Genomic DNA, 22,863 nt, shown 5'->3' with positions numbered 1-22,863 from the left:
AAAAAACTGAAAATAACAAGTGTTGACAAGGATGTGGAGCAATCAGAACCCTCACCCATGGCCGTTGGGACTGTAAAATGGTGCAGCCAATATGGAAAAGTTTGGTGGTTCCTCAGAAAACTGAACATACGACTACCCAACGACCCTGCAATTCCACTTCTAGCTATATACCCCAAAGAAACGAAAGCAGGAACGCAAACGAACAACGTTCGCTGCAGCACTATTCATGACAGCCAAAAGGTGGAAGCAACCCAAGTGTCCATCAATAGATGAATGGGTAAACAAAGCATGGTACATATCGTATTTTCACGCAAATAATGAACACCTTCTGCGCTGGCTGGCCGTGCCTTCCCCCCTTGAGGCACTCTCACAAGCTCTGCCATGCCAATCCTCTTTCATGTCGCTTTAAAAAAAAAAAAAAATTAGCATAGTGCGCTTACCAAAATACCTCAGCGGGCGGGGGGTGGTGAGGGGCGGCTGGCAAACAAATGCAGAAGGTGTGCGTTATTTGCATAAAAATATGGTACACACAATGTAATATTATTCAGCCATAAAGAGAAATGACATCCGATACATGCTGCAACATGAATGAACCTTGAAAACAGGATACTGAGTGACTTAAGTCAGTCACGAAAGGACATATATTGTATGATCCCACTTATATAAAATACCGAGAAAAGACAAGTGTGTAATGAAGGGAGTTCATCAGTGGTTACAGGAGTGGGCGGGAGGGAAGGGGAAGGCGGGTCGCTGCTTAGGGGACACTGAGCTTCTGTGAGGGGTGACGACAAAATCTGGAAATGGATAGTGATGACAGCTGTACAGCAGGATGACTGTGAGGAATATCACTGGAATTGTACATGTAAAAATTGTTGAAATGGCAAATGTTTTGTTACATATATATTTAACATAATTAAAAAAAAACCCGTTTTCCATTTTAGAAATTAATTTTTTTTTAAAAAAAAAAAGACAACTAAGTTTGTTAAGCATTTTAAAAAAGCATCCCACGAGCGATTCCCTAAACTGCATTCAGGGTCCACTGCTTGGGGAAACCCCGGTATCCTACGAGGGAGCCAAGTCTCAGCTATGTCATGAGGCTTATTCCTGGAAGTCCCTGGTCAGTGTCAAAGCCAGGCCCTGCGGCCCCCAAATGGTGCTGTCACACGCAAGGTCCACGCGTCAATAAGAAACACGTGCTTGTCTGGCCCTTTAACAACTCGCCCTAACCTAATCCGCCTGGTCATAATCCACGGTGCTATAAGAAACCAGAAATATCCCTGGGCTTTAGAAAATCTCCTACGGTTCATTTATGAGGGATGGGAGCTGGGAGCTTGATCAGCGCCAGGCGCAGATAAATCCACTCACTGGTACTAAGTCTAAGAGGTTCACGTATATACACTAGCCCACAAACGCCTGCCCTCTGACCCAGGCCAAGAGCTCACAGCAGCATTGCAGTGGGTTAATTACTTGTGTGTGTCGGCTTTCTAGCCATGGTCTTGTAACTCCCACCCAGGTTACCGTGTGATAGGGTGATTGTGGCCCGCCAAGGGGATTGGTCAGTTTTGCCTTAAAAGAGCCAATTCCAGAGCAGGGAGGTGGACCCCACCACCGCCACCAAGGAAGGAGAAACCCAGCAGCAGAGACTCAGCAGCAGAAGACGGTGCGGTGGGCTTCCAGGCCCACACAGAGAGAAAGCTGAGTGCCTCTGGGCAGAAACTGAGGGACAGGGAGAGGCGTGCCTACAAGCATGGCTGGGAAGAGGCTGTCCCGATGGAAGAACTGTATCCTGAGGGTTCCTGAGCTTGAATTGTAAACTGTTACTTCCCGAATAACTCCATAATTCTAAGTATGGTCCGTGAGTTCTGTGTGGCCACTGCAATGAATTACAGAACCCAGCAGAAAAGTAGAGAGTGCTGGGTAGGGGACGGTTGGTGTCAGAATTATAAAGATGGCGGAGAGAGGAGGCATGTCTGACCCCGCCTCATAGGAATCAACCTTGGGCTCTTAGTTTTGGTTCTCCTTCCTCCTTGTGAGGTTGAAGAGGTCAGATACCGCACCCACGCCGTTTTTAGAGGCATTCACCCTTTTCCGCCTCCATCATGAGGCTAACTTCAATCTGATTTCATCTGAACAAAGATGTCAAGGGAGGAAAAAATATCCCCCTGCAACCCATTGCCAGGATAGGATGGCCTAGAACCTTCTCTCCTCCCTTCCAACAGTCTTAATAAGACTGTTCTTGTCATGAGACCAGAAAAACTGGATGATGCCAGCTACTGTTATAGAACCTTTTGATCAAAGATTCTATATAAGAGCCCTGATCAAAAGGGGGAAAATGCAAAAAACAGAATTTCAAATTCTCATGGGATCCAGACTTTTGGGAGCCATGGAGGATGGATGAAATCCCAAAACTATTGCCCTGAGATAATCTTTAAACCTGAAACCAAAAATTTCCCTTTAAGTCTTCTTTAAACCAAAAAATAACCAAACCAAAATCAAACCCGTTGCTGTCAAGTTGATCCCAACTCATAGTGACCCCACAGGACAGAGCAGAACTACCTCAAAGGGTTTCCAAAGAGTGGCCTGTAGATGTGAGCTGCCGACCTTTTGGTTAGCAGCCGTAGCTCTTAACCATCGTATCACCAGGGCTCCAACGAAACAACAGTTTAGCTTAATTAGTAAAGAATCTCTGCCTTGAGCATTGTGCTCTTTTAAGGACTACCAGCTCCAAATGTTAGTCTAGAACCTTGGGGGCACTGAGTTTATGTTAATGGGGGAGGAACAACTCAGAAAAGGAGGGTGAGAAGGGCTGCACAACTTGAAGAATATAATCAATGTTACTGAACCGTACACGTAGAAACTTGTTGAATTGGTCTATGTTCTACTGTGGATACTTTCAACGAAAGCAACAAAATAAAATTAAAAATTTTCAGCTCCTCTTTTGCTACAGCCTGCTTTTTGGCCAACGGGTGAGCGTCTGCACATGGTACGTTGAAGATAAACCTCCTGCTGACAAAAGCGAGCCACCTACCTGACTCCTGGAGGTACCGATACACCAAAAAGTTCACCTCGTCACTGGTTATGCTCATCTTAGCCTCACCTGACGGCGATGAGGTCTTTACGAAGCAGGAGCCACCCTCTGTGGGAAGGGGAGAGAAAACAGGAAAAGGTTGTGAAACAATGCACGTATGTATGTATGTTTTTACTACATTCATTTTGAAACAACTGAAGAGAACAATAGATAGACTGTTATATACATGAAGGTAAATAATGTTTGATTCGAGATATATTGTGTAATTATATAAAAATTTTACAATTATACATACTCTCAAGGTTAAATATATCCCAAAAAAGGAGACCTGGTGTATTTTATAAGGCCAGGATATAGTAAGGTATAAACCACAGTCGTGAAGCCAAATTCGGGCACAAGAGAATGAAAACGCACAAGTGGCCTTTTACTTGGGAAGCTCCCGTGTCCACGGGATTCACCATGTACTTGACAATGAGGACGAATGGGACTGCTAAGTGCACGACCACAGAGGTGGCAGGTTAGATGCTCAGCGGTTGTGCCAACTGCTAGAGAAGACGTCTAAGCAGACCAGTCATGTCAGCACCCCCGAGTAGGGTGACCACATGGTCCACATCAAGCCTGTGGTCCTAAGAAATGATTCATTGCCTTGCCTTTCACAAAGGGTTCTGGATTTAAATGATGAAGCTATAGTGGCCACTCTGATAGGACCTACACAGCCAGCTGAGAAGAGACGTCGCTGAGGAGCTTGGTAGTTGCATGTGTTAACATCACCTCCTTTCTGTAAAGAGTTTTGAAACAGTGCGTACATACATACGTAAGTACATACATATATGGAAACCCTGGTGGTGTAGTGGTTAAGAGCTATGGCTGCTAACCAAAAGGTCGGCACTTCGAATTTACCAGGTGCTCCTTGGAAACTCTATGTGGCAGTTCTACTCTGTCCTGTAGGGTTGCCATGAGTCAGAATTGACTCGACAGCAGCAGGTTTGGTTTTTGGTTATATCCACACAAATTTTTTCACTGAATTTACAAATAAAATTTTTATTATCTATATCAAATCATAAATTTTTTACTTCATTTTTGAGATGATTGAAGAAAATAATACACGAGATGTTACCTATACGAAGGCAAATAACATCTGATTTCAGATTTTGTAACTGTGTAATTATATACAAATTTTATAATTAGATTAAACACACAGACACACAAAGACACACAGACACACACACAGACACACACCCCCAGCGTGGATGAAGACGCACAGGAGGCAGACAGAATCCACGTTGCCCATATTGGCCAACAAAACGCACCGCATCACTGCGCCTACGACTTCTGATACCTACAAGGCTGGTGAAAACTTGGGGGGGGGGGGTGAGAATTATGGGGCCTCGGGGTCTGGAGTCCCCAGGGTGCCAACAGTTACCATGCTTGGCTGCTAACCTAAATGCTGGAGGTTCAAGTCTACCCAGAGGTATGTTGGAATAAAGGTCTGGTGATCTACTTCTGAAAAATCCATCACTGAAAACCCTAGAGAGCACGGTTCTACTCTCACACACGTGGTTTTTTTCCATGAGTTGGAATTGACTCAACACCAACTACCAACGGTTGGGTCTGAGGGATGTTTCCGGAGTCCCTGGGTGGTGCAAATGGCTACGGCGCTGTGCTGCTAACCCAAAAGGTTGGCAGTTTGAATCTACTCAGAGGCGCCTCTGAAGAAAAGGCCCGATCGTCTACTTCCAAAACTCTAGCCACTGAAAACTCTACAGAGTATACTTCTACTGTGACACACAGGGTCACACGGTCAAAGTCAACTTGACGGCAAGCGGCCTGGTATGAGGGGGAGGCTGTAAGTCCTCACAGCGAGGCTGGGCGCAGACTCAATACCCAGTCTATGTTAGCTCCTTCTCTCATCCAGCCAACTCTGAAAATCCTCCCAGAGCCATCTGAGAGGCCTCACGACAGAGTCTGGGGACACACACCCGCCAGAGCCCGGTGCAGGGCTCGCTTCCTCAGAACGCTTAATCTGGGATTTCAGACGTGTAGGTGGCTCTCGTCAGCCAGCAGAAGACAGACCTGCGAGCAGAGGTGTGCCAAGGAGCGTGCTGGGAGACACCGCTCTGGTTCTCACTCCTAACTGGGTGCCCCGGAGCGGCCTCTGAGTTCTGAGAGGGCCGGTGGATGCCTTCCGACCTCTCCTGTTTAGGAATAAAAGGGCACTCTCTCGGCACTGACAGGTCCTCCCTGGTGCGAGCAGAAGGGGAAAAGGGGGCTTTAATTAGTGCGATTCTGTTTATTTTCTTTCCTGCCCCAGTCGTGAGGAGAGACACCCTCAGCGAGGCTGGTTTGGTGTCTCTGGAGTTGTGAGCGCACGGAAAGGAAACACCGCCTTCCCCCGCCAGCCCTTCCACGGAGGAGTTATAGCCTAAACAGTGTCTCATTGTGCTGCTTAACGAAGGAGACGAAAAAGCGAGCGCCGGCTGCTGGCGTTTCTGTATTTTCCTCGAGAAAGATGAGGATTTCAATATAAATAACAATTTGGGATTACAGCCACCCAGGAACTGAAGTGAAAATGATCTAGTGTTTCTTCTTTTTACAATTGAATTGCAAAGCCACAAAAGCTCGTACCCATTCACAGTTCCCTTCACAAAACATGGGCTAAGAGTTTCACTTTCTTTAGTACATACTTATTTAATAGGCTATCGCTTCTCTGGGAAGAGAGAGCAGTGCCTTCCACCCAAAAGCAAACAACAAACATCTTAGTGGCTAATTATCTTAAAAGATAAGAGTCACACAAGCACTTTGAGTTTGTACTGGGAGTCAACAGACAGGGGGAAGATGTCTCTTACTACGGGAGGAAGGAGCCTTGGTGATGCAGGTGTTAAGCACTATGGCCGCCAAGCCAAAGGTAGGATGGTTTGAACCCACCCAGCAGTCCCACAGGACAAAGGCCTGGCAAGCTGTTTTCCTTGAAGATGACAGCTTAGAAAACCCTATGGGGCAGTTCTACTCTATCACTTAGGGTCGTCATGAGTGAAAATTAACCTGATGGCACCTAACACCACCACCACCCAATAGGAGGAGAGCCAAGTTTTGAAACAGTAAACTATTAAGCATACATTAAAAGGGGAGCGCTCTGCTCCCAAATTTAGGGAGGAAAATATAATGTAACTGTGACATCGTTTGAGGGAAAGAGTTCTCGTTTAATAAGGTGCCCTATTACCAAAAGACTTTTGAGGTTTTTGAAAGCGGTCCTCTGTCTCTTAAGGAGTCTAAGAAGGTTTGCCTCCTTTCCCATTTCTGCTATCAGCTTGTTGGCATTTGTGCTGGAACAATCCATCGCTTAAAGCATTTGGGAGAGGCTTAGGTGTTGGGGACTTGTTTCCACGCAGACGGGGGGTTGTGTGCCACTTGTTTCCACGCAGACGGGGGGTTGTGTGCCACGGCAGCTGGAAGGTCAGCTGGAAATGAGGGGATCACAAAAGGCACTCTTCTTTTTCTCTCTGCGTTTCTCCCGGAAGTGAACACACCCTTGGCTGGCTTACACGCACCAGCTCCTGCTTGCCCACGGTCTTCGTCCAGAACGCTTTTCTCCATCAAGACACGGAACTGAGCTTACTTTATTTCACAGTCAGCAGCCAGTTGAAGACGAACATTTTAACATTTACCTATTCGATCAGAATGTACCTTTGCTAAAATCTGTTGGAAAACCAGCCTATTTGGGGGACGTTTTTATCTTTTGCAGCTGTCTTCCTGCTACGTGATTTTAATTAAGCCAATATTAGCTCTTGAAATATGCTACCGTCCTATGACAGCACAATTAAACAAACTATGGTAAACACACGCTGTTGCTGTTAATTGCCGTCAAGTCAGCTCTGATTCACAGCGCCTCATGTTATCACAGAAAGAAACATTGTCTGGTCCTGCACCACGTCCATGTTTCAGTCCTTTTTTTGTGGCCACTGTGCCAATCCATCTCATTGAGGGTTTCCCTCATTTTTGCTGGCTCTCCAACTTACCAACCATGATGTCCTTCTCTAGCGACTGGCCTTTCCTGATGACACGTCCACAGCAAGAGAGCCAAAGTCTCCCCAGCCTCGCTTCTAAGGAGCATTCTGGTTGTATTTCTCCTAGGCTTGATTTGTTCATTCTTTTGTCAGCTCGTACGTAGTATATTCAATATTCTTTGCCAAAACCACAGTTCCAATACATGTGGGGAACTCAAATGGTTTTAAATAGAGTACAGCGTATCGCAAGGCTTGGATTCCAGGTATGAGGGGTAGTAGTGTATGACTTATGTCACTTAATCATCATGAACACGTCCACTGCTCTTACTATCACCATTTTACAGGTTCCAAAATGCAGGTGTAGAAAAGATAACCCACTTAAATCCTGGGGGAGCCAGGACTTAAAGCTCTGCTGCCTGACACGAAGCCCTATGTAATCTTAAGGTGTAAGCGAAAACTTTCAAAGCTGTGTAATGGGCAGATGCTTAGGGTAGCATCCCAAACAGGGGAAAAAAAAAAAAAAAAACCATGACAAAACAAAAAGAAGGCAAACATGCTCTTATAGTCCGTCCCCAATATACATAGAAAAAAGCTGGGGTAAATACATGAAAGTATCAACTCATTATATCCTGGTTAAACACTTGACTGTTATAGGAAGATTGACGGTTCAAACCCACCCACCCACAGGTTCTGCAGGAGAAAGACCTGGCAATCTTCTCCCATAAAGATTACCACCTAGGAAACCCTATGCAGCAGTACCCTGTCACAGGGGGTCGCTATGAATCTAAATTGACCTGACGGCACCTAACAACATCATCATATGGGTATATTTACAGCTTAAAAACATTTCCAAAAGGGAAAAGATTTTCACCGATTTTACAGTTGTATTTATTTATTTGGAGTCAAATGGTCTGAAGTCCTGGGGTGGCGCAAACAGCTAAGCCCTCAGCTGCTAACCACAAGGCTGGTGGTTCAAACCCACCCAGCAGCACCTTGGAAGAAAGGCTTGGTGACCTGCTTGTAAATATATTTGAGGAAATGCTTTCTTTTCCTTATCAGAGTTCAAATGCCAGGCAGAGGCACTGACATTTAAAATATGAGAATAAACCAGCACAACACAACGCAGTCACTAAAAGGATGTTCCCTGACAGAGCAAAAAATGCTCGATACGGTGGTAAGTGTGGGGAAAAAAAAGGTTTCCAGATGGAAGGTGCATGACGCTAAGTTTTGTGTGGCGCACACACACACACACGTGCAGAAGACAGCCTCCAAACTGTTTACGTGCCCGTCTCTAGCGGCGGGCTGAGGCCGGACTCATCTCTGGGTATGTACAGATTCCTTCTGCAGTTTCCAAGTTTTCTATCAGAAACATGAATTGCTGCCACAGTCATTAAAACGTAACGCAAACCTGGCAGGGCCTTCAGGAATAACCAGCCTGAGAGCGACTCTGAGCTCCTAAGGAGGAAATGAGGCCGCAGGGGTGGGAGGCCAGGGGCTTGGGTTAGAAAAAGAAAGCCACTCTTCAGGGAATTAAAATGGCCCCCACCTGGTTACGGCCTTCAAAAAGGGTTCTTTCTGCCCTCCCCTCGCCCCCCAGCTGCCCTTCTGCTTGGATGAAGGCCCCAGCCAGTTATTCACCAAAGCACAAGGGCGTTGATTGCTTAGGGGCTCTGAGTTTCTGTTACTGTGGGTGGAATAATTAGGCAAAGACCAGTGGGGATGGTCGCACAATATGACCAATGGCATCAATGTTACTGCATCGTACAGTAAATTCTGCAAAGCCAGAACCGGGGTAAGGCAGACACCTGTCAGAGAAGGGGAACTCAAATATTTCCCACTAAAACGAGCCCTAGAAAAGTAGTAAGATTGCATGCACCCTGTTAAAGGCAGAAAATTTTCGAGACCCGGAAAAACAAGGCAGGCAGTCCCGTCGAGTTCCGCCTCTCACAGGTTTCACTGGACGTGTAAAAACCGTCCACTTGGCAAAGGTTTTGTTACATATATTTTTACCACCAAATAAAAGCAAAAAACAAAAAGCAGTCCGAAACCTAGTGTTTGATGGCAAAGTACCCTCATGTTTGCCAGCAAAGCTCTATAGTAATTGCGCAGCACCTGACATTTCCATACCCACGAGACTGGAAATGTTTAAATACAAAATAAAATAAAGGCAGTAGCAGTAAGCCACTTGGGACCTTAGGTTTAGAAGATTCTATTGCACATAGATGTTTAGCCTGAGAGCCGTGGCTGGATTGGAGGGTCTTAACCCATGGGAGCCCTGGTAGCACAGTGGTTAAGAGCTCAGCTACTAACCAAAAGTCTGGCTGTTCGAATCCACCAGCTGCTCCTTGGAAACCCTACAGGGCATTTCAACTCTGTCCTACAGGGTCACTAAGAGTCGGAATCAACTTGACAGCAATTTTTTTTTTTAATTTTATTGTGCTTTAGGTTACAGTTTACAGCTCAAGTTAGTTTCTCATACAAAAATGTATATACACCTAGTTAATTTCATTTAGTTACGTGACCCTAGCTGCTCTTGCTGTAATGGAGAGCACGCTCCTCCTTTCCACCCTGGATTTCCCATGTCCATTCAACCAGCTCCTGTCCTCTTCTGCCTTCCCATCTCACCTCCGGACAGGAGCTGCCCATTTAGTCTCGTGTATCTACTTGAACTAAGAAGCACACTCCTCACAAATATCATTTTATGTCTTATAGTCCAGTCTAACCTTTGTCTGAAGAGTTGGCTCTGGGGATGGTTTTAGTTCTGGGTTCACAGAGAGTCTGGGGACCATGCCTTTCAGGAATGCTTCCAGTCTCGGTCAGACCAGTAACTCTGGTCTTTTTATTAGAATTTGAGTTCTGTACCCCACTTTTCTCCTGCTCCGTCAGGGACTCTGTTGTGTTCCCTGTCAGGGCTGTCACTGGTGGTAGCCGGGCACCATCTAGTTCTTCTGGTCTCAGGCTGATAAAGAGTCTCTGGTTTTTGTGGCCCTGTCTCCTGGGCTCATATTTTCCTTGTGTCTTTGGTGTTCCTCATTCTCCTTTGCTGCAGGTGGGCTGGGACCAATTAATGTATCTTAGATGGCCACTCGCTAGCTTTTAAGGCCCCAGATGCCACTCACCAAAGTGGGATGCAAAACATTTTCTTGATAAACTTTGTTACGCCAATTGATGTTGATGTCCCCCAAAACCATGGTCCCCAGACCCCTGCCCCTGCTACTCTGTCCCTCAAAGTGTTTGGTTGTATCCAGGAAACTTCTTAGCTTATAGTTTAGTCCAGTTGTGTTTGACTTCTGCAATGGATTTTTTTTTAACAGGTTAATCCCAGAGATATTCTGAGTGGCCACCAAACCAAAAGAAACCAAACCTGTTGCCATCGAGTCCATTGCGAACTTATAGCAACCCCATAGGCCAGAGTAGAACTGTCCCATAGGGTTTCCGAGGCTGTAATCTTTACAGAAGTAGACTGCCGTCGAGTCCATTCTGACTCATAGTGACCCTACAGGACAGAATAGAACTGTCCCATAGAGTTTCCAAGGAGCACCTGGTGGATTTGAACGGCCAATCGTTTGGTTAGCAGTCTAGCTCTTAACTATTGGGCCACCAGGGATCCAAAATGTCCTCAGACACTGCCAAGTGTCCCCTGAGGCGGGAAGAGGGAATGGCCCTGGGGCAAGAACCACTGACTTAGGGCAGGGGCACAGATCCAGGGCCCCTCTGAGTTACACCACAGAAAGGACCTCAAATGGCCTGTGGAAAAGCCGTGGCTGCTGGAACATTTGCAATGCCTTTGCGAAGTAACCACAACCTGGGCTGTGACTTAACCACACTGCAGACCTCTCGGGGCTTGGAGCTCCGGGTGGCCTCCAACTGAAAAGGCTGCAGTTGGAAGAGGTGGAAATAAAACAGTTGTGATCCTCTAGGTTGGGGTCAGCAAAATGTGGTCCATGGGCCAAATCCCGCTACTTGCAAGCTAAGAATGGTTTGTTCACTTTTAATGGCTGAAAGCAAAACAAAAGGAAGAGTACAATTTCATGACCCATGAAAATTACATGAAATCTGGACTCCAGCATCTATAGGTCAAATTTTATTGACACTCTGCCACATTCATTCATTTACATATGGTCCATAGCTGTTTTTAAGGCGTTCTGGTGGCGTGGTGGTGAAGTACTTGGCAGTTAACCCAAAGGCTGGCAGTTTGAATCCAACAGCTGCTCCACAGGAGAAAGATGTGGCAGTCTGCTTCCATCAAGATTACAGCCAAGGAAACCCTATGGGGCAGTTCTACTCTGTCACATGGGTCGGAATCGACTCCATGGCACACAACAGCATCCCACGTGCTATGTAATCTTATGCAGGTTTTCCTTCCAAGGCTTTCTTTTAAGCATAGTAGTTTCAATTAAGGAGCCCTGGTGACACAGCACTTAAGAGCTTAGACTGCTAACCAAAAGGTTGGCTGTTCAAATCTACCAGCCGCTCCTTGGAAACCCTATGGGGCAGCTCTACTCTGTCCTATAGGGTTGCTATGAGTCGGAATCAACTTGACAGCAATGGGTTTGGTTTTTTTTTGGCGGGTGGGGGGGGCTGGGGGGTTGGGTACACATCAGTCTTAGCTACGGATGTGGGCTTCAACTTTTGACGCCAGTTATACATGCAACTGTCTGGTCGGCTATCATCATCATCGTCTCATTAGATCTACAAATGGCAATGTGTAAGTTTTTTCTAATGTGTCTCAAGGTTAACTGGCACATCAACTTGCAGACAGACACAAATCATATTAAGAAAACTAATAAAGCACAGAATTTAGGTAGGGGAGCCAAATAAAATCTATACTCAGGTGTCCAGTTAGAATTAACTTCTCAGGTTAATTTTAATTCTCAGTGTTGACAAGGAAGATTGATTTTAGAATGTGGCATCTTCTCCTGGTAAGACCCAGAAAAACTGACAACAGATTGTTCAGTATCGAAAATTCATACAAGGCTAGTAAAAGCCCAACTGGTAGTCAGAATTGACTCCACAACTCATCACGATTTAATTATGCTCTATCTAAACCATCCCCCAACGTGTCTGTCAGTTTGTCGTACTGTGGGGGCTTGCGTGTTGCTGTGATGCTGGAAGCTATGCCACCGGTATTCAGATACCAGCAGGGTCACCCATGGGTGACAGGTTTCAGCTGAGCTTCCAGACTAAGACTAGGAAGAAGGACCCCGCAGTCTACTTCTGAAAAGAATTTGCCAGTGAAAACCTTATGAATAGCTGCAAAGGACCTCTTTAAAAGTGCTGAAAAGCAAAGATGTCACCTTGAAGACTCAGGTGCGCCTGACCCAAGCTATGGTATTTTCAGTCGCATCATACGCATGTGAAAGCTGGACAATGAATAAGGAAGACCGAAGAAGAATTGATGCCTTTGAATTGTGTGGGCAAAGAATATTGAATATACCATGGACTGTCAAAAAAGAACAAACCTGTCTTGGAAGAAGTACAACCAGAATGCTCCTTAGAAGCAAGGATGGCCAGACTATATCTCACATACTTTGGACATGTTATTAGGACGGATCAGCCCCTGGAGAAGGACATCATGCTTGGCAAAGTACAGGGTCAGCAGAAAAGAGGAAGACCCTCAACGAGATGGATTGACACGGTAACCGAAATAATGGGCTCAAGCATAACAACAATTTTGAGGATGGCACAGGACTGGGCAGTGTTTCCTTCTGTAGTACACAGGGTCGCTATGAGTCAGAACTGACTTGATGGCACCTAACAACAACAACAACAACCCATTAACCCATCTTATTGCTGTCAAGTCAATTTCGACTCATAGCAACCCTACAGGACAGAGGAGAACTGACTCGTGGGGTTTCCAAGGCTGTAATCTTTACAGAAGCAGACTGCCGTATCTTTCTTCCAAGGAGCAGCTGGTGAGTTCAACCACCAACCTTTCGGTAAGCAGCTGAGCGCTTAACCACCGTGCCACCAGGGCTCCCGTGCTCTGTCTACTACCTTTCAATTCAGCAGGGAGAATGACATACAACGTCCTCCTGAACAAAATAAGTTTAAAGCAGAAGGTGTTTGGTTTTGGCGAAACGCAGGTCTACTTTTCAACCAGAGTTCAGATGAAACGATAACGATCCCAAGTAAGGAGAGACTGCTTACCTTTATGGTGACTTCATGTGTAGACCTTTGGACAACGAACTTTCCAGCATCCGATCACATAAACCGCAAAGCACCTTCCTAGTGAGAAACGGGGAGATTTTTTTTAACTTAAAAATCTTCATCTCTTAACCCTCCCATTCTTTTGTTTTTTTCTTTGAAAATCAACAGCATTGCTTTTCTGTTGCATCCCAAGTCTAACATAACATATTTTACTGGTTCATAATTTTCATCTTAGTCTTCTTCATACACAGACTGTGGGGGAAGGGGAGGTTTTGTTTGCAAAGTTAAAAAAAGACATGAAAACTGCCAGGCAGGTATCATTTACACATGAGGAAACTCTGAGTCTCAGAATAGATAAAATTAATATTAGCTCAGATTTTGCTACTGCTATTGACTATATTGGAGCCCTGGAGCCCTGGTGGTGCAGTGGTTAAGAGCTCAGCTGCTAACCAAAAGGTCAGCAGTTTGAATCTGCCAGCTGCTCCTTGGAAGCCCTATGGGGCAGTTCTACTCTGTCCTATAGGGTCGCTGTGAGTCGGAATTGGCTCGACGGCAATGAGCTTATTGAATACACCACGGATTCCTAAATCAGTCTTATAAGAAAGACAACCAGAATGCTTCTTAGAAGTGAGGATGGCAAGACTTCGGCTTCAGGAAATGTCATCAGGAAAGACCAATGGCTAGAAAACGACATCATGTTTAGTAAAGGGTCATCGAAAATGAGGGAAACCCTTAATGATGAGATGGACGGACACAGATGCCACAACAATGGACTGAAGCATACCAACAATCGTGAAGATGGTGCAGGACTTGGCGACACTTTGTTCCATCATACATAAGGTCACCATGCATCAGAGCCAACTCAACAACAATTAATGACAGGATTTAATGATAAGTCAATGCCCGCGCCAGGTATGTATACCTCAGGGACTGTGTCTTATGCAGCAGACTTGATAAATTAAACTGTATATACCCTCAGGAGCAGAAAACGTTTTAGAGAAACTTTATACATCAATTGAGCTAAAATTTACAGTGACAACGACATTCCAATTTGTGTGTATATATTTATCCTCATATACGCAGTGTTTTTCAGGATACAAAAACCTTAGGATCTCTTTGTCTTTGGCTCTCCTACAATAAAAACAGATGTGCTGACCAATATGTCTCAACTTTTCAATCAGTTATTGTTCTCATGTTTCTATTTCATAGGAGTTCTCTGTTTACATTGATTCTGGAACAATTTACGTCCATATATCATTAAAACTTTTTTTTTTTTTTTTTTTGGTAAAAACACAACAGACACTCAGTACCCTCTAAGCAATGAAAAAAACGTGTCTTTCATTCTTTAGTCACTACAAACTCCCATCAGTCAACCAGGAATTCCTTAACGATGTTTACCTTCCTCCTTTTAAAAATTTCTCTGGTTGTCAATGAACCCAGCCTCCCAGAGGGTTTAAATGATCCACTATCATCTACAAACCAAAGTTAAGAGCCCACCACTTTCTCTAAAGTCTTATTCAACAGTCTTAAGTGATAGAAACAGGGTGCCGGCTTTAACATGACTCTAATCACAGGGCAAACACTGAGTGAGGGTGCTTCTCATTAGAGAATTTATACGGGACCACGTGAAGTGTTTTAAGAAGATTCCAGTAGATGGTTCCCGCTGGGCTATGTTTATAGCTTGGCTGCTTAAAGAAAAGAGATTACAAGGATTTCTACAGGCAGCCCAAAGGCCTTTACGGTTTCACTACTGAACATTTAAAAAAAAAAATAAGGATATACAAGATAAAAGTAATAACCACGCCTTTCCCACTCCCCACCTCTAACACTGAAGAAAAGTAGGACTAAATAATGAGATTTAAACAAAATCCATCTACAATTCTGAACAGAAATTAAAGGGCAACAGAGTTTTTTTTAGAGTGTAGCAGGCACAAGGAAATATTGATTTTTCCTTATAAAATGAAAAAAACATAATTATTTTATTTAAAACAATTCTGCAGTGAAGACGAATCAGGAAAATACTCTTTATATGAAGCTGAAACCAAAGCCAATTACTGTTTTCAGGATTAGGTGGTAAATTACCAGGGGGGAAAACAGCCTTATGATGATATTGCTAAATACCGTCAAGTATCAAAATATGAACAGATGTCACTACAATAAGCCCCAAATTGCCTGTAAACGAAAACATTAAAACCCATAATAATTCAGTAAGTAATTAATATACAAACAGCTCTTATTACAAGCTGTTCAAGAAAAAGCTTTAAAATCAAATTCATATTCTTTGGTCCAAAACAGATGGTAACTCACAAATGAGAATCTTGAAATGGGAGATTCATTTATACACGTTGCCACACTTGGTAAGTGAAATCCTCTTATCATTGTGGGTGATCAACTCAAAAACTGGGAAAGATGACTGGCTGATAACATTATTCTGAATATGAAACATGCCAAAACTAATGAGTGTCCTGCTAGAAACAATAAATTAAAATCAGAAATTGGATCTTCCTAAACCAATACCTGGAAAACTACTGGTTTTCCCATTATTAGTACCCGGGCAGAACTATTATCAATAAAAAGCGGTGGCAAGAAATTTTACACATTCCAAAATATTTCTGTGAAATGCAAATGATTTTAACAAAGACAAAGCTTTATTTGTTTATTCCCCCCACCCCCCTGCCCTTAAAAGTAAATGCTGAGACTTGGTAAATACAAAAAGCACTGGAATTTTCTGGCTAGCATCCGACTTTGGCATGGCATGGCTTGGCGTACACGTATACAGGTAGTCATCCTGCACAGCAGGTTTAAAAACCCTTGGAGACAGTCTCTGAGCTGATGTACAACCTAGTTTATACTTCCTTTTCCCTAGAAAGTGGCTTAGAATAGAGCTTGTAGCGCCACAGGCATATTTTAAAAGAACTAAAACACTTCGAATCTACTACATATTATTTAGAAACCGCTAATTTGGGTAGAATTCTTGCCTCCCATGTACAAGACCCAGGTGCGACTCCTGCCCGATGCACTTCATGTGCAGTACAACCCATCTGCCAGTGGAGGCCTGCAGACCAAGACAGACTAGGAAGAAAGGCCTGGCAATCTACTTCTGAAAATCAGCCAACGAAAACCCTATGAACCACAACAATCAGATCTGCAACTGATCATGGGGATGGCACGGGACTGGGCAGGGTTTCATTCTGTTGTGGGTGGGGTCATCACGAGTTGAGGGCTAACAACAAATACGCTCCCCCAATCCGTTTACCTTTTAGCTACGTAAGCAAACCAAGCCTCCAGGTGGTCCGCTAGGAAGTTCTTGCTGATGGTGTGTGTACAGAAGTGGGCAGTGACTCTGGCTCTTGTCTTTTAAACACTGAGCGGACACGATGCCGAGAGCCAGTTGCAGCCCCTGGGAATGCCAGATCAAGATGAAAGGAACCTGGATTCCCTGAAGACCTTGGGGGTTCGTTGCCTACCCTTCGTGCACCACTGTCAGCCCCTGGTCATCACATGAGAAAGAAATACATTCTCTGTTGCGCACAGTATTCTTGATGCTTAATCTATCCCCTAACAAGAATACAGAATAACTGGGGGAATGACCCCTTTCCCAACCTTCCTTTCTCTTTCACCCTGTACCCTGAGATTCCCTCTGTGATGCACCCATAATCATCATGATTATACTTCTTCTGCCCTAGGACCAAGAAGACCCACAACGAGACGGATGGACACAGCGGCTGCAAAAATGGGCTCAAACATAGCAATGATGGTGAGGATGGCACAGGACCTGGCAGTGTTTTATTCTGTTGTGCATACAGTTGCTATGAGTTGGAACCAGCTTGATGGCACCTAGGAACAACAAAGCAAGAAGAAAAGGTTCCTCGTAATTTGAACCACCCCACGGTACCACAGAAGAAAGGGCGATCTGCTACCATTAAGATTACGGCCAAGAAAACCCTATGGGGCAGTTCAACTCTGTAACACATGAGGTCACCATGAGTCAGAATCAATTTGACGGCAACAAATTTTGGTTTGATTGGCAAGGAGGAAGACCGTGATCTGGTTCCACCATAAATACTCATTTATCTCTAGGCTCGACACATAGCGTATCGGTTTAATAAATGTTAGTGTGATGAATGAATTTGAGAATGAGTCACGTACCATCTACGTGTCCACCACACTTACCATATTGGATTTCAAGAATCTCTCTACCTAACTCATTCCTTCACGTCTGCCTTATTTTTATTGCAAAGTCTCAGAATGAAATGTAACATTTTCAGACAGATACTGGAATTCAGAAGGATTTTACTGGAGTTATTTTTGGCGTCTTCCAGAACACAGAGCCATCAAGGGATAAATTAAGGTTTTCTTGTTAGAAGACTGTTCTCTCACAGAAATACACAAGCAATGCATCGGTTTTTTTTAGGTTTGGGAAGCTTGAACTCTAAAATGAATGTAAGTGTGCCGAGATGGTAATGACTTATAAAAATAAATGTTACTTTTAATATAAGAACAGTGTCAAGAAGTAGGGCAGTTCTAGATTACCGAGATCCACTGGGAATGAAAATCAGGCCAGTACCTTCATTACTCTCTTTACTCGTCAAACTATGAAAAGAGGTACTTTGAGGTGAAGAGTCATAATGCATTCATTACTCCCCTATCTCTTATCATCTCACCTTGGAAAAAAGGTCACTTTTGGAATACTCTTTATTTGGATGGGTGACTTTCCGTCATTGTTGTAAAGAGGTGGTCCCATACCTAAAGAAGAACGCTAAGGGAATTCTCCCCTTTTTAAGTTGTATTTATGACACAGACAAAAATGTTTTGTATTGTTTACTCAATGATAAGACCCTATTCTGTATACAAATTCCTAAGGGCTAAACTTTAATAGGAGCCCTGGAGGTACAGTGGTTAAAGCGCTTGGCTGCTAACTGAAAGGCTGGCAGTTCTCTATGAGCTGGAAATAACTCGACAGCAACGGGCTTGGTTTTAGTAACCTTTAATATTCTAAGGAGCCCTGGTGATTAAGTGCTTGACTGCTCATCGGAAGGTCTGCAGTTCAAACTCACCCAGCTGTTATGAGGCAGAAAGACCTGGCAGTCTGTTCCCTTGAAGACTGCAGCCTAGAAAACCCCGTGGGGCAGTTCTACTCTGTCACGTGGCGTCACTACAAGTCAGAATTAACTCGATGGCTCCCAGCACCAGCTACAGTTATCTGAATTTATGAGATTTAAAATCTCTCTCTGCCGATGAAACACTAGATTAACAAAAACATTTCAGAAAGTGAAGCTCTAACTAGTGTTCCAAGGCTCATGAGATGGCGCAGGGCCAGGTGACATTTCATTCAGTTGTACACGGGTCGCCGTGAGTCATAGCTGACTCGATGGCAACCAAGAACAACTGCTGTGTCTGAGACATCTTAGGGTGAAAATGCTCCATCCCAGCGGCTGCATTTCACTCCCATGGGTATCTTCCTTGCTATGTAAAATTCCAGAATCATCATCTTAGACTGACACCAAATATCTCATCTCACAAATGAGGAGGCCACATTCACCGAGGCCAAGGAGGTTACTTCTCTCACCATGGGACCACCTGTCTTAGTCACCTAGTGCTGCTGTAACAGAAATACCCTAAGTGGAAAGCTTTAACAAAGGAAAACATTCTGTCACAGTCAAGTAGGCTACAAGCCCAAATTCAGGGTGTCAGCTCCAGAGGAAGGTGCTCTCTTTCTCTCTGTCGGCTCTGAAGGGAGGTCCCTGTCAGCAATTTTCCCCCGGATTAGGAGCTTCTCTGCGCAGGAACCCTGGGTCCAAAGGATGCGCTCTACTCCCAACGCTGCTTTCTTGGTTGTATGAGGTCCCCCAGTCTCCCTGCTCGCTTCTCTCTTTTATATCTCAGAAGAGACTGGCTTAATACATTATCTAATCTTGTATATCTCATCAATATAACTGCCGTTAATCCATCATAGTGACAGGATTTACCACACAGAGGAAAATCTTATGAAATGACAAAATGGTGCACAATACCTGGAATCACGGCCTAACTAAGCTGACACATATTTTGGAGGTATACAATTCAATCCATGACAGCAGCGGAGAGGGAACTGTGGAAAAGGAATTTCATTTTGACCCATGGAATTCAATCAGTTCTTTGGGAATAAGACCCACACAATTCCTAGGCACTGTAACTCCTGCTTAATCTTTATTGGTTGATCCTGCCATCAAGATTTAAATGCTTCCTTGGATGGACTTCCAGGGTGGAGCTAATGCTGAAGCACTGGACTGCTAACAGAAAGGTCGGAAACGGAAACCCACTCCCAGAGGCGCCTCGGAAGTAAGGCCTGGTGATCTGCTTCTGAAAGGTCATAGCCTTGAAAACCCTCTGGAGCCGTTCTACCCTGCACACATTGGGTGGCCAAGAGCTGGAACCCACATGACAGCTGAGTACCAACAACAATGGTTGTACCTCAGGTGCAAGAAGCTTAGCAAATCACGAGCAGCAGCTATGACTCACGTAAACGGCTGTAAAACCTTACTTTAAAGTGGGCAACGCTCTTTAAGAGTGTGCATTGTTTTATCAGGTCTCGTCTTCTGTGACTATCGCCAGCGACGGAGTCCTTGAGTGAAGCAAACGGTTAATGTGCTAGGCTGCTGACCAAAAGGTCGGAGATTTGAGCCCACCCAGAAGAAAAGCCTGGCAATCTACTTCCAAAAAATCACCCACTGAAAGCCCTATAGAGCACAGTTCTATCTGACACATGGGGTTGCCTTGAAGGCAACTTGGTTTTTGGTAGTACTGCTGGGTGTGTATTATTAAAAGGCTCCGGGGGTGATATTTCTGATAACAAATTAAACACTCATTTATTAATATTCTGAATTCATATATTACCCCGTAGATGATATTTTGAAGATGCCATGAAAATGAGAGAAGTTACCAAAGGAAATGGATACTACTTTCGACTTCCCGTTGTCTGCGTATAACTTTTTACAAGTCACAGAAGGCGCTTGTTGCTAAGAAAAGCTTCTTGCAAAAAAATGTTGAAAACATCCTAGCGTTCCAAGTATGACATTTACATGCCTTCATAGAAATATCACAGATTAAAAATAGAAAATTGTGCCTCTTAGTTTTGTACCAATCTTGTCCCCAAAAAACTGTATTAAAAAAGTGAGAAAATTTTGAGAAGTCTTCTTTGATTCCGCCATTACACTGAGATTGCTTTCCTATCTGGTGGGAATACACAGTTCCTTAAAAGTCGCGAAAGAGAGCCCCATTTTGGAATTACAAACAGGAAAGGAAACATGTCTGAAATGGATGTGCCTCAGAACTTGGGGGGGGGGGAGCGGTTTACACGATGCCTCTCCTACAGAGCGCATGTCCCTGGGGCCTTCTGCAGCTAGGCCTGGTGATAAATGTGAAAAGGTGATCAAGCAGCATTTAGAAGATGTACTTAATTAAGCAGACAACTTGATGAGCCATGCGCAGGTCCTTGGAAAAGCCACCATCTGTCAGCTGGAAACCCTGGTGGCGTAGTGGTTAAGTGTTATGACCGCCAACCAGAAAGTTGGCAGATCCACCAGGCGCTCCTTGGAAACTCTACGGGTCAGTGCTACTCTGTCCTATAGGGTCGCTATGAGTCGGAATCAACTTGACAGCAGTGGGTTTGGTTTGGTTTGGTTTTGGTCTGTCAGTTAGTCGTACTGAGGTGGACTGCATGTTGCTGTAATGCTGGAAGCTATGCCACGAAAGCTGGGCAATGAACGAGGAAGACTGAAGAGCTGACACCTCTGAATTATGGCATTGGCAAAGAATACTGAATATATTGTGGACTAGCATTACCAAAAGAACGAACATATCTGTCTTGGAAGAAGTACAGCCAGAGTGCTCCTTAGAAGCAAGGATGGTGAGGCTTTGTCTCATGTACTTTGGACATGTTATCAGGAGTAATCAGTCCCTACAGAAGGACATCATGCTTGGTAAAGTAGCAGGTTAGCGATAAAGACGAAGACCCTTGGTGAGATGGACTGACACGGTAGCTGCAACAATGAGCTCAAGCATAACAACACTTGTGAGGATGGTATAGGACCAGGCAATGTTTCGTTCTGTTGTACGTCAGATTGCTATGAGACAGAACCGACTCAATAGTACCTAACAACAACATATCACTAGTATTTCACATACTAGGAGGGTCGCCCATTATGGACAAGTTTCAGCTGAACTTCCAGCAAAGAAAGACTAGGAAGAAAGGCCTGGCAATCTGAAAATCAGCCATTGAAAACCCTATGGATCACAACAGAACACTCTCTGATATAGTGCTGCAAGGTGAACCCCTAGGTGGAAGGCAATCAAAATACACAGTGGTAGCAGCAACGGCCTTGAACATACCAATGATCATGAAGATGGCACAGGACAGGGCAATGTTTCATTCTGTTGTACATAAGGTCACCATGAGTGGGAGTGAACACAACAGGAACTAACAACACCAGATGGTCCTAACAGTCAACACGTATGTAAATACGTTTGCCTCTCTTTTTATAATTTTAACCTGTTAGACCAGGGGTCACCAAATCTGTTCTTAAAGGACCAGAGGGCAAATATTTTCAACTTTGTGGGTCATACGGTCTCTGTTTCAACTGTTAACTCTGCCACTGTAGCTTGGAAGCAGCCATCAATGACATTTAAATGAATATGCGTGGTTATGTGCCAACAGAACTTTGATTACAGCCAATGACATCCAAATCCCATATGATCTTCATGTATCATGAACTCTTCTTTTTCAACCACTTAAAAATGTAGAACCACCCTCAGCTTGCAGCTTGTACAGAATCAAGATTTGGGCCCCGAGTTCTAGTTCTCTGACACTTCGGTTAGACAACATGTGCCACGGCTAGATTCCATTTTTATCATACAGCTCACAAAGAATATTTAAAAACGAACCTTCAGTGCAAATCTCCTTATTCCAAAGACACTACTGTTGGTTTAAAAAAAAAAATTAGATAGATCAAAATGGTTGTGACCGAGAAAATAGGAAGCCGACTTATTTTCAAACTGTGAAATTAAGAGTCAAAAGTATCTGCTTTTTTTTACCCACCCACCCGCCGCCCTGCCACAAGGTAGGTTCAAGCCCTTAATTGATACAAAAGAAGTAGACATTTATCTTCAAATGTACAGGCGTCATTCTGAGACAGTGCCTGCTGGAGCAGTGGCGTGACCCAGCAACTGTCTCCGAATCTTGGTGGTTCCTGGAATGTCTGAGCATTCAGTCAAACGTAGAAACCCTGCAGCCACAGAGAATTTAGCTATGTGGTAGTGGAATGGCAGACTGTGGCTAATTAAATTCTTAGTCATCTGTGTGGCTGGGAAATGGGATGGATGTTCTTGTTAAATCAAGGTTAATCATAAAAATTATTTTAAAAAATCCACACATTATACGCTTACTAATTGCTGACGTCCGTACCTGTGGTTTTATGCAGGAATCCTCAGAAGCCCAAGAAAAAGAAAGGTATTCAGATATAATCCACATGGGATTATTTTTTCCCATTTTGGATGAAACTCAGAAAAAAAAAATTTAAGCAACATCCTTAGTTGGAAGTTGTCACCCTTAGTTAAAAAAAGAAAAAAGAATTAAGAAAAATTAGATGGTGCCTGGCTACCACCACCGGCTACTCTGACAAGGATCAAAATAGAGGGTTCAGG

General features: G+C 44.1%; 1 protein-coding gene across 4 annotated transcripts in view; it reads right to left on the bottom strand.

Moving 5' to 3' along the window:
• The window catches only part of TBL1X (transducin beta like 1 X-linked), a 236,124-nt gene that overhangs the window by 68,155 nt on the left and 145,106 nt on the right, over positions 1-22,863 (bottom strand). For all 4 annotated transcript variants that reach the window (XM_064277949.1, XM_064277953.1, XM_064277950.1 and 1 more), the window contains exons 3-4: positions 13,183-13,260; positions 3,029-3,136 (exon numbers count right to left, since the gene is read on the bottom strand). In XM_064277949.1, coding sequence (XP_064134019.1) covers positions 3,029-3,086 — 58 coding nt within the window. In that variant the 5' untranslated portion in view covers positions 3,087-3,136; positions 13,183-13,260. The remainder of the gene's footprint in view (positions 1-3,028; positions 3,137-13,182; positions 13,261-22,863) is intronic.

Source organism: Loxodonta africana, chromosome X (genome assembly GCF_030014295.1).
Source record: "Loxodonta africana isolate mLoxAfr1 chromosome X, mLoxAfr1.hap2, whole genome shotgun sequence".
Taxonomy (NCBI): Eukaryota; Metazoa; Chordata; class Mammalia; order Proboscidea; family Elephantidae; genus Loxodonta; species Loxodonta africana.
The sequence above is the reverse complement of the archived record's forward strand: the minus strand, read 5'-3'. Positions and strand labels throughout refer to the sequence as shown.